The sequence below is a fragment of the Electrophorus electricus genome, chromosome 3, assembly GCF_041902795.1.
Source record: "Electrophorus electricus isolate QZ-2024a chromosome 3, ASM4190279v1, whole genome shotgun sequence".
In the NCBI taxonomy this organism is placed as follows: Eukaryota; Metazoa; Chordata; class Actinopteri; order Gymnotiformes; family Gymnotidae; genus Electrophorus; species Electrophorus electricus.
In genome coordinates this window covers 8,538,518-8,552,830 of record NC_137499.1, presented here as the reverse complement: position 1 = coordinate 8,552,830, position 14,313 = coordinate 8,538,518, and the positions used below count along the sequence as shown (strand labels likewise).

General features: G+C 42.8%; 1 protein-coding gene across 1 annotated transcript; it reads left to right on the top strand.

Annotated features, from left to right (window-relative positions):
* The first annotated feature begins 9,821 nt into the window (after positions 1 to 9,821).
* Positions 9,822 to 13,818, top strand: LOC113591098 (LRRN4 C-terminal-like protein). The gene is made up of 2 exons (XM_035532469.2): positions 9,822 to 10,045; positions 11,317 to 13,818. Exons 1-2 carry the CDS (start codon positions 9,927 to 9,929, stop codon positions 12,074 to 12,076), a joined length of 879 nt encoding a protein of 292 aa, XP_035388362.1. The 5' UTR covers positions 9,822 to 9,926; the 3' UTR covers positions 12,077 to 13,818.
* The last annotated feature ends 495 nt before the right edge of the window (positions 13,819 to 14,313 follow it).

The following is a 14,313-nucleotide window of genomic DNA, read 5'->3' as shown; positions in this document are numbered from 1 at the left end:
GCAATAGTTCAGCATCATCACACATGGGTAGGTCAGTTATACAAGGTTTCGCAGGTCCTATTCCAGTGTTGGGTGGTCATCCGAACAAAATTTCAAATGGGTTTAGCCCGTGTTTTGGTCTAATCTGTAATCTCATTTGCATGAGTACTATGGGGAGGACCTTAATCCATCCTAGCCCCAAGGTGCCATTTTCCCTCTCTACTGCTCCTGCAATAGCTGGGTGGTAAGCACAATGCTGTTTTAGATATATTCCCAGGAATTTTCTCACAGTTTCCAATGCTTTGCTTACAAAGGGTGTACCGTTGTCGCTAGATATCTTACTAGGTATACCCCATCTTGGAATTATATCTCTCAGAAGCGCTTTTGCAACAGCATCAGAGTCTTGCTTTGCCTTTGTGAAAACCTCAATCGATTTGGAGAACATATCGATTATTACCAGAAAATTTTTCTTTCCCTCACTAGATGTAAGTCCTATAAAGTCCATTTGTAAATGGTCAAATGGCTTGTCTGGTATAGGGAGTGCTGCCTGTTCTACTGTAAAACCCCGTCCTGCATTGTGTTGTGCACAAATACCACATTGTTTGCAAAAATGTTGAGAGTAATTAGAAAAACCCTTAGTGTACCATCTTTTGTTTACTATGGCTACCATCCCCCTTTTAACACATGTGCTTTACCAGACAGCTTTCTCATCCATTGTGGCCCTGGCTTGGAGTTCTGTTAGCTGTAAGGGAGGCATCACAAGCAGTGGGCAAGAAACAGTTAGTTCCTTCTTCATTAGCGCTGCATTCTTGGCTTACGCATCTGCTCGTATGTTACCTGGATAGGCTGGATCAGATTTGTTAGTATGATCTGAACATTTAGATACTGCACTTGCTGTGGGAGGTTGGATGGCATCTAAGAGGTCAGACACGAGTTGACGATGGGCTATTGGAGTACCTGAGCTTGTGAGAAATTCGCGGTGTTTCCAGATGGCACCAAAATCGTGAGTTATGCCCAAGGCTTACCTGCTGTGAGTGCATATGGTGGCTGAGCAATCCTTAGCTATTTTACATACTTCTATTAGTGCATGGAGCTCAGCTGCTTGTGCAGAGAGATGTGATGGGTGAGGTGCTGCTAGCAATACCTCATGATCTATGACCACTGCATAGCCCACATTGTTTTAACCAGTGTCTCGATCTCTGGATGCTGACCCATCTACATACATAATCAATTCAGGGTTCAGGAGGGGCTCATCCTTCAGAACAATCCTGGGAGAGCATAAGTGGTTAGTTAATGAGATACAGTCATGAGTTTCTCCATCGTCCTGTTTTGGAAGTAACATAGCGGGGTTTAGCACAGTACATCTCTTAACCATGATGTTTGGCATGTCTAGCAAAACTATGTTGTACCTGAGCCACCTCTGTGTCAACAGATGTGATGTCCTCTGCTCCAGTAGGAGCAGGGAGATGGCATGAGGATCCAGGAGTGTCAGATCAGAATCCTACATCCTACTATGTCTCTGGAGTCTGCCACTGCCTTTCCTGCTGTGGCCACCGCTCTGAGGTACTCAGGGAGTCCCACATGTATAGGGGCTCTCCCGGGCTATACATGACTCTGTGAGGCTCCCCCATGGTGACTGTAATACCCTTCGGAGAAGAAGAAAAAGTAAGATGCAATTTGCACATTAGGTCACGCCCCATTGACTGGGCAATGTTCAGTTATTAGAAAGGAGTAGGTAGTACATGTCCCACTGTCAGTTTGGCACTGCAAACCTTCAGAAAACTCTTTTGTAGTTGAGTGACCCATGACACCCACTGTCTAAATTGTTTTGTCAGTTAGGCCTGGTGCTTTCTTCAGTTCACTGTTGTATGACTGAATGTCCTGCCCCTGAGTCCACTAAAAATATCAACACCTCCCCATCAATAGTTAATGGAACGCACAGTAGTTGGTTGTAGGGTGTACAGCCATATTTTAGCAAACAATAGGAATTTTCTGATGGTTTAATTTCCTCATTGTCATCAACCTTTACTTCTTTGGGTGTTTGGGGCTCGTCTTTCTGCTGTGAATGTATGTGCTTTGTGGTATGTTTTGTATCCTGACTAATGTGAGCTAACTGATTTTGCTGGTGTTGTGTGTTACCTCCCCTGCTCCCAGTGGAGGGCCCCTCCCTGTCCTCCACCCATCAGTCTGCTTGATCTTGTGTGGAGGCTGGGCTGTCTTCTTCCTCTTCCTTGGGACAGATTTTAGCAAAGTGTCCAAAGCTCCCGCAGGTGAAACAGGCCCCCCTCTGTCCGCCTGACTCATATCTTCCTCGCCCTTCCTGTTCCTCATCCTTTGCCTCTTCCTCTCCTCCCTCACCTGAAAGTGTAACTTGGAACATCGTAAAGGTGGCTGTGTGCAGATCTTTTTGCCATTTCTCATTCCTTTGCTTTTCCTTGCCCTGCAGCGTCTCAGCATGTACAGCATACTGCTCGATCTTTGTGAGATTTGCAGTTTCCCACAAGATACAAAGCTGTTACGTTGTGTGTGCAATATCTGGTTGCAGGCCATTCATGACGGATTTTGAAGATAGGCCTCCCACACTCCCGGAACTGCTTGACCTGCTGCTAGTGCTTCTGGCTCTTCAATGCCACAGTGTTTCTCATGCAGCTCTGTAAGATGTGGTTAGATGGGAAGTCACTGTTTTCCCATCTTCTTATTTGCACATGCTAATTTTGGCCATATCCATTCTGACTGGGAAAGCTGCTTCTAGGTGCTGACAGAAAGCTGTGTCAGGCACATACGGCTGATTGTCTGCATGGTCCCAGTTTGGATCAGTCATCTTATGGTCTTCCTGGGGCCAGCCACGTGATACCTTGCTTCAGTCTTTGCCCATTTTATCCATGAGGAGGCGACGGAGTTCTTGAGTTGTTGGGCAGAACTCCCTGCAGAAGATTTGTAATTCTTCACCAAACCTTATTCCTCCTACCTCTCGGACATCTGGCAGGGTGGTCATGCTCTCTTTGATATCGCTCACAGTCCATGGCCTGTGGACGAGAATCACGCCTTCTAGTCCCGAAACCTCGATCATGGGTAGTGAGAATTCCTGGTGGACATGACCTTGTGAATTGGCTCTCATGGGACTGCTTGGCATGCACCTTTCATCGTGCCTCGTCTCCTACGCATGATAAGCTGTCCCAGAGCGTGTATATGGTGGGGAGAATAGAGGGAGATCTTTGCAGTCAGGAGGTAGAGCTGATGTGCCTGATGAGTAAGGGGGAGGCTCCTGAACTTGGGAAAGGTTTGGATAGAGTGATGGGACTCTTCCCTTAGCTGTTGGATGCTGCACAGGCGGAAGTGGTTGCACATTCTGTGGTGGCTCTTGTCTCGGTTGTCTAGGTGGGGCAGAGTCCAGGTCTGTAACTCTAAACATTGAGAAGAGGGTGAGGTGCCTGCCTGTCGCCACTCTTTTATGTGCCTCCGTCTGCCAGGCCCCAAACGACTTCCAGTCTTTGTTATTTATCCCTATTCTTCTCATTTTGTTCTAATTTCACTTTGAGTTGTTCTATCTGTCTATCAGTGCTCAGACTTCCCTTATTCCCCACAGTTCTCAACCCATACTTCAAACTGTGCTAAACATTCTTCTACATAATTGACCTCCATAAACTGAATATTTGGACTGTCAAAACAACACCCTTTTCTCTTCAATTCATGTGTGATGAGGGGTGGCGGTGGACCCTTAGCTGGTAGAGTTGGTTCATTGGCCCCTTTCTTTGATTTTTACTATGGTTTTGTCTTATCTTCTAAACACACACACACACACACACACACACACACATATATGTATATATATAAAATTGGCAAATGTTCGTGGATATCTAGAGATTAAAATTTTTGCTTGATTTGGCATTTAATTCAAAGCACAAGCGATGTTTCACATAAACTTTACTAAGTAGTATATTACAGTAAGGATGATCACCAGAAACACAATACAGAATATATTTAACAGGATGTGTCTATTACACACGCTTGTCAGACTGTTCCCTGCGCACCGGTGCGTCTTCACTAAACACAAATTCTCAGCAGTATAAGGATCCTAGTTCTCCGCTTCAACTAGGTGAACATCTGTGATCATCATCACCAGTACAATGAACACTCACTGACTATTTTTTAGTCTTTTGAGATTATCTCCTACAATCTCTCGGAATCTCTTATAATTCCTTTTTCATTGTCTCAGCTCTGATGAACATCTGCAACCACATACACTACTATACTCAATACTCAACATGCCAACTTATGCTTTGTACTATTATAATTACCACTTTGTTGTTATTTGTTGTGATTCGGAGGGCAATGACAGTCCACTCCTCATGTAGAAACCTCCCTCAACGTGGAGGTCACAGATGAATTTCCTGGAATTCACAAGTGACCTCCGGTTCTTGACATCCACGAGCGAAAGCAGGACTCATGTTGCCCACCCAGGGACCCCAATTTGTCATGGTAATCTCTAATAAAGAGTCAGAGTCATCCTTACATTTTCAAAGAAAGTTTACTTCCGAGAACTGCTTGCAATTCAACTGGCCCTGGGACATTGGCATCACTGGCTGAGAGAGCCCACTGCCCCTTCTTAATCCTGACTAACCATAAAAAAATAGTGAATACCTCGTCAAGTAAAAATCAAAACCCCAAGACAAGCCCGATGGGCCCTTATCTTCGCATGTATTCAGTTTATTGTGAATTACAGACAGGGATGTAGAAATATTAAAGCAGATGCTGTCTCTCACTTTCACAAACAAGATGAAAAAACGTGAACCAATCCTGCTTTTGACCTATTTGCTTGCTACCGTATGCTGGGACTGCCACGAGGATGTGGTAAACCTCAACCCAAAACCTCACCAGTAAAAATCCATCTTCCTGTCTTGGCTATCTGTACAGGACACCCTAGCATCACCCACACCAACAACCTGCACCAACACCAGCCAGTGAGTTATACCCCTGTCAGTTCTTTATAGGCCTTGGTCACACATAATGGTTGACTTTGTCCTGGGCCTCCCCTCATCTGTGGGCAATATGGTCATCACCACTGTAGATCACTGTTGTAGACTATTATCTGCAATCTAATGAGCAGGTTAACCCAGAGATCGGTCAGTTTGTATGTCAACACTGTCCCAACAATCAAAGGGATTGGCATCGCTTCTAACTGTTGACAGAATATATCCAGAATTCCCTGGTTCATACCTCACTATGTTGGACACCTCTCCAATGCATGCTGGGTTACCAACCACCGATGTTCCCATGGGACCCTTCACTTTCCAAGGCCCCATCTATAGATGATTAGCACCACTGTAGCACTCACATTTGGGAGACATCCCACGTGCGACCCCAGCAGGCTGTACAAGCTCAACAAATTATTGCCAAAATCTACCCCCTGATCCAACCAGGACAATGGGTGTGGCTGTATCCACTGGACCTGTTCAAAATGTTAAGATACATTAACCAAGTCTCTTAGCTCCTCCAGATCCCACCTTGCATGTGTACCTTCTATGTTTCCCTGTTCATTACAGTCCTACTGTCCTACTACAGGCTATGTTCTTCTACAATGTGTTGATCTCCTCCTGTCAAGTGAACCAGCTAGAGGAATGACAACAGTGACAACACACACCAGAGGAATGAACTACATCAAACTAGAGTGTTTGAGTGTTTGAGCTAGTGTATGTTACTCTGAGAGTGTTTGAGCTAGTGTATGTTACTCTGAGAGTGTTTGAGCTAGTGTATGTTACTCTGAGAGTGTTTGAGCTAGAGTATGTGACTCTGAGAGTGTTTGAGCCAGAGTATGTGACTCTGAGAGTGTTTGAGCTAGAATATGTTACTCTGAGAGTGTTTGAGCTAGTGTATGCTACTCTGAGAGTGTTTGAGCTAGTGCATGCTACTCTGAGAGTGTTTGAGCTAGTGTACGTAACTCTGAGATTGTTTGAGTGTTTGAGCTAGTGTATGTGACTCTGAGAGTGTTTGAGCTAGAGTATGTGACTCTGAGAGTGTTTGAGCTAGTGTATGTAACTCTGAGAGTGTTTGAGCTAGAGTATGTAACTCTGAGAGTGTTTGAGCTGGAGTATGTGGTTCCGAGAGATGACTGAGCATCAGCACGAGACCATACCTGATATATATATATATTTAAATCATTTATTTAGAAAGTAGATCATGTTGCTTATTTCCAGGTCTTTCCAGCTGTATTACCCTCAGAGCTAACCAATACAGAAACTACTGGTGGTCTGACTGATTACATGGGAGGACTATATCAGGCCTTCTTGAGGGCATGGAAAAGGCAGAAAAGAGCTTTAGATTATTCAGATCATGTGGTATGATTTCCAGGGGTTTTCTGAAAATCAAGATATAAGAATTTCCCCTCATTTCTGGGCTTAAAATAGAACCGTGCAGTGTGAGAGTAAGGCAGAGGTGAAAAGTTCAGGAGGTCAGCAACTGCTCAGATTCTTTTAATCCCAGGAAAGAAGGAATGAATCACAAGTGGAGAGAGGGGGGAAAAGAGATAGAGGGGAAATAGGGAGAATGTGAAAGAAAGAGGGAACGAGGGAGAGGGGAAAGAGGGAGAGAGAGAGAACTTCAGGGGTGTGGGACACAGAGAGAGAGAGAGAGAGAGAGAGAGAGAGAGAGAGAGAGCTATGGAGTGATAAATTATTCCATACATTTTGAGACAGACAGAGTGTGTGTTTGTGTGTTTATTATTCAGCGTGATTAATAAAATTGGGTTAGTCTCACATTTGCATTAACAAGAAAATCCCTGGTGTCAGATGGGACCTTCAGAGTTTATCAGTGTTGTGCAGTTATGTATGGAGAGAGGAAAACCACATGCCCACCCCCAAGCTTTCATTCTCCACCTCAACCCTGACACAGGCCAGCTGAAATGATCACGTACTCTAGCCATCCGTCACAAAAAAGACCAACCTTGCCTAGAATATAACTGGTCTCACATATTAATGATAAGTAGTAGTTTGATTTATATAGCGCCTTTCACAAACCTAAAGATACTTTACAATATATAATATAAACAAACTAGGGATCAGAGAGATGGAGTAAGAAAGGTTTTAAGCAAGGATTTGAAAGAAGACAATGATGAGCAATTATGGAGCGATTGAGGCAGAGAGTTTTAAAGTTTGGGGCACTAAAGGATCTGCCACCCATGGCTCAATGTCTAGTAACAGTAACAAGTAACAAGAACAAGACCAAATAACATTAACAAGAACAGTAACAAGTAAACAGTGACAACTCAACAGTAACAAGTCAACAGTAACAAGTCAACAGTAACAGGTCCAGAGCTGGAAGATCTAAGTGTGCGAGAGGGATGGTGTAAAAAAATAAGTTCAGAAAGATTGCTAGAAGCCAGATAATGTTGAGCTTTAAAGGTTAAAAGAAGAATTTTGTACTTTTTCTGAGAAAAAATGGGGAGCCAATGTAATTGCTGGAGAACAGGTGTAATGTGTGAAGTGTTTTACCCACCTTGACCACAATTTAAAATGTCTCATATATTCTTTGTTGAACGGCATTATTCTAAAATAGATTACATGTCTACACATCCCAGCAAAGGGCCAATTCAACTGCAATTTAAGCAATTAAGCTGATCTTAAATGGAAATTAAAATGATGCCAAACCCACCTACAATATATGATAAGTAAAACAGCATGTTATCAAGTAGTATAGCACTGTGCATACGGTTACATTTTGCAACGGTCCAGTACAAAGAAAGGGGATGTCAGCAAAAAGAAAAATAAGCAAATGTGTTTGAGACCAAACAGAGGGGAGTCCATGTGCTAAGAGTTTCAAGTCTATTACAGAAATAAAATGTATCAAGCTGAATCAAAATGAATCATGTTGATGGTATGTTTGACAATACAGACAGGGCACTGAACATGTTCCTACAGAAGTGTATGTGTGTGAGAGGAAGATGCAGGGACAGAACACACAACTTCCTTCATCTACTCACCGGTTCATGTCCTTTTTCAGACAATGAGGGTGTGTTTTGTCTGCTGCCCCTCACACACACACGATACACCTTGCCCGAGTGAGGTAACCCTACATGCTCTCACATGGCATGGCTTTCTCCCTCCCTGATAGCGTGCAGACACATGCAGGAGCATTTGAGCTCATTCTATCACACAGTGGCAGACGGCGCGTGGCTACAGAGAGCCTCATAGTGAAATAGATGCCAGTGCCCTCCTACTGAATGAAACGAGCACGTGTGAACACAGGGGCAAAATGTAGATGGTTGCCGAATAATCACCTCATAACTAAAAAATTGCCTCTACTTCCTAACCAATAGTGAGGCTCCACAAGGCAGCAATTAGCCACCAAGTGTTGGCCATGATCACATCTGGAACCTGCGCAGTCAAAAAAGTAAATAAACCAAACTGAGTCTCATTGGTTGCACAACAAAAGAAAACTTGGCTCACAGCAGTGACTCTTTTCTTATCGCAGTGCTCTATTTCTTTAGTATAAAAGGCTTGCTGTGATCCCTCTTTTCTTAAAAAGGTTGGCTGTAGCTTGTTTTGGTGTGCTGCTGACTGGAAATGAAAGCAAGACTGTCTCTGTTTAATGCTGAGTGCTTACAGATTCATAATGGTGGGCTTTGGTCTTCACACTCATGTGTAGACAAAGCAACAAGCAAAGTTCGTGCTATAAGTAGTGAGTAATTCACAGGTGATTTAGATCACCTCACTCCTAGGAGAAGATACTGGTACAGATATTATCTTTGTGCACATCTGTGCTCAGGTTTGCACTTGTGCTATATATGTACATGACTCTGGCTTCCGCCTAGGCCCTCTACAGGAATGTCATCCGTGGGTGGTGGTGGTGGTGGTGAAGGTGGGGGGTATAGAAAATAAACACATACTACACACACAAAAACACAAACTCTTTACCCAGCTGAGCTCAGCACAACTGCCAATGGCAATAGAACAACTAATTGTGTGATCAACAATCTTGCTGTGACTGTCATAACAGTTTTGGCTCACAAACACACAAAAACATAGTTTCTGATATGTTTGAACATGTATCCAGAGCTGCTGGTACTACCTGCCCTAGTTACTAACGCTAGAGGGAGGGGGGGGGGATAGTGGAAAGAATGAGAATATTGTGTGAGAGAGAGAGATTTTTTAAACTTGTTAAAAGCATACATTCCATATTTGGAAGAGAAAATGATTGATATGTTGCTTGATTATAAGAGAAATATTTGAATGTGTTAAAATCTCAGCTTGCGTTTATAACTGCCACACCCTCAAACAAAACATTTGTATCCTGAACAAACCCCATGTACATATAACATACATTTATTTAGTTGTGTGTGTGTCTGTGTAAGCATATGTGCATAATCAAAGTTTGTGTATCTGTATGAGTCTACATACGTATGTATGATGTACGAATCTTTATGTATAAATCTTTGTTATATTTATTTAAATGTTTTAAAATGCAGTTTTATTACTATTAATATTAAGCATTTTTAAAATTGTATTAATTGCTTTGGCAAAAGTTCTTCAGACCAGTAAAACTACATGAATTCGAATTTACATCTGAATACAACAGAGAGTACGAGACAGAGAGAGAGCGTATGAGTGTGTGTGTGTGTGTGTGTGTGTGTGTGTGTGTGTGTGTGTGTGTGTGTGTGTGTGTGTGTGTGTGTGAGAGAGAGAGAGAGAGAGAGTATGAGTGTGTGTGTGTGTGTGTGTGTGAGAGAGAGTGAGTATGAGTGTGAGTGTGTGTGTGTGTGCGTGTGAGAGAGAGAGAGAGAGAGAGAGTATGAGTGTGCGTGTGTGTGTGTGTGTGTGTGAGAGAGAGAGAGAGAGAGAGAGAGAGAGGCTGAGTAAGTAATAGAACAGTAGGAGGATTTCTGGCATGCATGGGAGATTGGGGTGTGAAGAGGGAGGGGACACTTTGATGGGAAGAAAAGAGAAAGGTAAAGAATGAGTGTGCTTCACACAACGAGACAGCAAAGGGGCTTTCACAAGAGTTCTGAGAACGCTGGACTAAGAGAGAGGAGACAGAGAGGAGACAGAGAGGAGACAGACTTCATTTCCTTCAGGTATGATCAGTTTCTTAAGTCGTATTCACTCAGCTGCATGGCTGTGAGAGGTAGCCATGGCAACCAACGTGACAAAAATATGGATCGCAACTACCTATTAGTTAAGGTTTCTCACAATTTCCATCTATTAGTTGATGTATTTTGCCTTTGTTACTGTAGTAATCCTAAACTATATCCATAGTCTTTTAAATAAGCGCTCCATAAAACTAATAAAATGATTCAACTCTTGAAACTTTTATATCCAGAGAATGGGGAAGATCTATCTGTTGTGGTATGCAGCCAGGTTTCCATGGAAACAGTCTGGCTCTGAGCCAGGGGGGTTTGAGGATAATGTGCTGAATATGTGGGGTTCTGTGGGGAGGGCTTGAGTAAGAATAGACTCTAGTGTTTACTGTGCCTGCCTGTTTGTACAAGTTACATAAGCCCATCTATGGGAACAGACGCATGGTCCATATCTGTGGCCAGCACTGAAAGAAACATCATCATCTAGAGAACTGAATGTTTCAGCGTTGATTATGAGTTTAGCTCAAATGGCTTAAAGATGACAGAGACCTGAGCTGAACAGCATTTCCAGGTGTTCGTGGGGGATGAGGAGTCCAACACTGACCTGATATTAGGTTGCAATTTCACTGTTCTTCCAAGTGGATTAAAGTACTAAGAAGATCCCCCACACACATTCCTTTTTAATGGGATTTGCTGTTTAGAACTAGCTCTGACGGTAACACTTCCTACAGAAAAGATGGACTTGTTCAGGAAAGCTGTAGCTATATTACAAAGCACAGAATCAGACCACACTGAGAGCGGTCCTTGTTCGAAGGCACAAGTGGCTCACCAAGGAGAACAAATACAAAATTACTCAGATTAACATAAATCTTGTGCTTTTCATTCCTTTGGAAGAATGAAAAAAACATCCTATTTGGGAGTTTTACCTCTTGTTTTCAGATTAATGGTACAGCCAAGAGATTAACACTGGACCTCAAACATATGTTGTCATCCAGTTTTTAATACAGGCATTGATTTATGTTACAGCTGTCATAAGGTTTTACAATATTATTTGTGGTCACTCTGTCATGGTGTCTGTGTATATGACTCATTTAAGATGGTTTGTGTCATTTGCGCGATCGTCATAATTTCCTTGTGTAACTTTGAGGGAATCAACTCAGCAAAACAACACTGAAACCACACTTCAAAATTATTATGAGTTAAAGCAGTTTAAATTAAAACTGACTAAAAGAGAATATGACTAACTTTTACTTGTATATCTTTTACAGAATCAAGATGTTTGGGGTGTCAAACTTTATACTCTTCCTGCTAATCTTTGTGGTTGACTTCATATGGGCAGCCTCAGTGAGCCCCTTAGCGCCTGACCTGCCTTTAAGGAAAACAAACATCATCTACATCCCTGACATTGACGAAGACTACGAAGACGAAACCTCCAAACCTTCGTATGGTCCCAGGCTGCCCTGGGAAACCACAACCCACTTAATCCCCCAGGAATGTGACTATGACCCCTGTGTGGTTCATGAGGTCTCATGCTCTGAGATCTCTGCACGCACCAAGTGTTACTGTCCGGGGCTTACGGGCCCGCAGGAGCTGCCGCTATCCCCACAGCTCCGCGAGGTCAAACAAGGAGCATCTGGAGAGGCGCAGGTGCATTGGTGTGCTCCTCTTTCTATAGTAACGCACTACAAACTGATGGTAGAAGGAAGAGAGGGCCTCCCGCCGGTTTTTGGGCAGTTTTCCCGTAATGGGACAGTGCGAGGAGTGAAGGTGGGGTCACGGGTATGCGTGGTGGCTGTGAATGACGCAGGGTTCAGCGTGGAGACTGAAATGTCATGCACCCAGTTCATGCCACAAGAGCTCAGCCAGGGAGCCGTCAGGGCCGGGGTAATCGCTGGCTCCGTCGGCTTCCTGGCACTGTTGTCATTAGTTGCACTGTTACTGTGGCGACAGAAGTCTTGTCAGAAGGACAGGTCCTTGAACGCGGAGGGACTCGGAAATCCTTCATACACCATAAATGAAACCCTGTGATTGGACAGAGAGACAGAGGACATGATGTGGCTGGAAAATGTGACAGGACACTGTGACAGAAGAGTGAAGGAGGCAGGATAGCAAGAGACTGTAGAAAAAGCCCTATTGGATAAATAGATTTCCAAAATATTTTCTAATAATAGGTTTGTAAGCTTGTTGTTCTTAAAGTTTAATTTATGGTGCTATAGCACAATGGAATTGTTTCTATGAGGTTTTAGGGAGTCTTAGTTGTACAGACCCTGCTGGTTTAGAAGTCATGTACATAAATTGTTTACATAACTATGTCTTTTGGCACAACTAATCTTTTAACAAAATAACTTTAATTGCATTTGTTGTACCAAATGATTTGATTTGACCTGAAGAAAAAATATTTTAATAGAACTTAATTTCTTACTTGGTTTGACAGGGAAAAGAATAAAGCGTAAACTTATTGAAAATTTGTTTTTGAGTTATTGGTTGTATTGTATTTGTAATGTGAGGCACACCCACAGTTTTCCTTCAGCAAAATACTTTAGGAATGTAAAATGTAATTTAAGAAAGAGGCGTGAACTGGCACAGCTGGGGCACACTGGTACAGGTGGGGCACGCTGGTACAGGTGAGGAATACAAGTACAGGTGGGACAAACTGATACAGGTGGGACACACTGATACAGATGGGGAATACAAGTACAGATGGGGCACACTGCTATAGGTGGGGCACACTTATACAGGTGGGGAATACAAGTACAGATGGGGCACACTGATACAGGCAGGGTGCACTGGTACAGGTGGGGAATAAAAGTACAGGTGGGGAATACTGGTGCAGGTGGGGAATTCAAGTACAGATGGGGCACACTGATACAGGTGGGGAATTCAAGTACAGGTGGGGAATACTGGTACAGGTGGGGAATACAAGTACAGGTGGGGCACTCTGGTACAAGTGGGGTGCACTAGTACAGGTGAGAAATACAAGTATAGCTGGGCCACACTGGTACAGGTGGGGTGCACTAGTACAGGTAGTGGGACCTAGTTCAGGAGGGGCACACTAGTACAGGTGGGGTACCTTTATACAGGTAGGGCGCACTGGTACAGGTGGGGTGCACTAGTATAGGTGGGGTACCTTTGTACAGGTGGGGCGCACTGGTACAGGTGGGGTGCACTAGTACAGGTAGAATATCTTTGTACAGGTAGGGTGCACTAGTACAGGTGGGGTGCAATAGTATAGCTGGAGTGCAATGGTATAGCTGGAGTGCACTGGTACACCTCAGGAAGGTTTTTTGCAGAACAAAAGAAAAAAGAAGTTTCATAAAACATATTACAATCTAAAAAATTAAATACAATTTATGTAAATAAAAAACAGAAAATGCATATAAAAGAGCCAGAGCAGATGAAAAAGTATCAGTGTTTTAAGAAGCACCGCTAAATTTTACAAAAATGACCCATTTTCTATGAGACATACAGTATGAGCTCATTTATTCAGCAGCATACCCAGCAGATGTTAATGTATGTGTCCACCAGTAAATGTCTGTATGTGTGTATTCCTGTTATTGCTGGGTTTCCTGTATATTTTCTCTCTCTTGTTTTATCTAATCTCTAAGCATTGTATCTGTGTCATTTTGTTTGGACTGTTTCCATTTGTCTCTGTAATAATAGGTTGGGGGGAAGAAAATCCCTAATCATACTTTACTGTATGTCATAAACTCATAAGTGCTCAGTAATACTCTCCATACCCACCGCAATTAAACTTTAGCAAGAACAGTAAACCATTCCTTTTTATCTTCATTCAGGCTGGTGTCACATGTCTATTCTGCATGCATATTTACCCTAAAGTACATGATTACCATTGTAAGGCTGCATCCCCAGGAACTTTGCTTTGTTTTACAGCATACCTGTAGCACAATCTTCAACATTAAATGTAACTTGCAACCCCTAATGGCTGAACAAGGATGGTGCTGTTATTCCTGGTGTCTATACTGCAGAGCTGCCTTGGTATTGGAGTAATCTCAGTACTGCCAGCAATTCTGGAAATATGGCTAAAACATATTATTGGATATAAGATCCTTATACATATTAAAAGACATTATAGGACAAGCTGCTTAAATATATTATCTACATACACATCTCCAAACAGATGGGGGGATCTAGATATATTTTTCTGAGCTAGAATAAATTGTTTTCCCTTAAATTTAGACAGAGAAAACTATCATCTTGAGTTTTTTTTAACAAAGCCTAAATGCTGGGCTGGTCTCAATTTTTGT

Bases quoted from the DNA above. Each gene is read 5' to 3' on its own strand.
- LOC113591098 (XM_035532469.2), top strand. From the start codon at position 9,927: ATGAGTGTGCTTCACACAACGAGACAGCAAAGGGGCTTTCACAAGAGT. The intron at 10,046-11,316 runs GTATGATCAGTT...TATCTTTTACAG, and splicing joins ACAGACTTCATTTCCTTCAG to AATCAAGATGTTTGGGGTGT.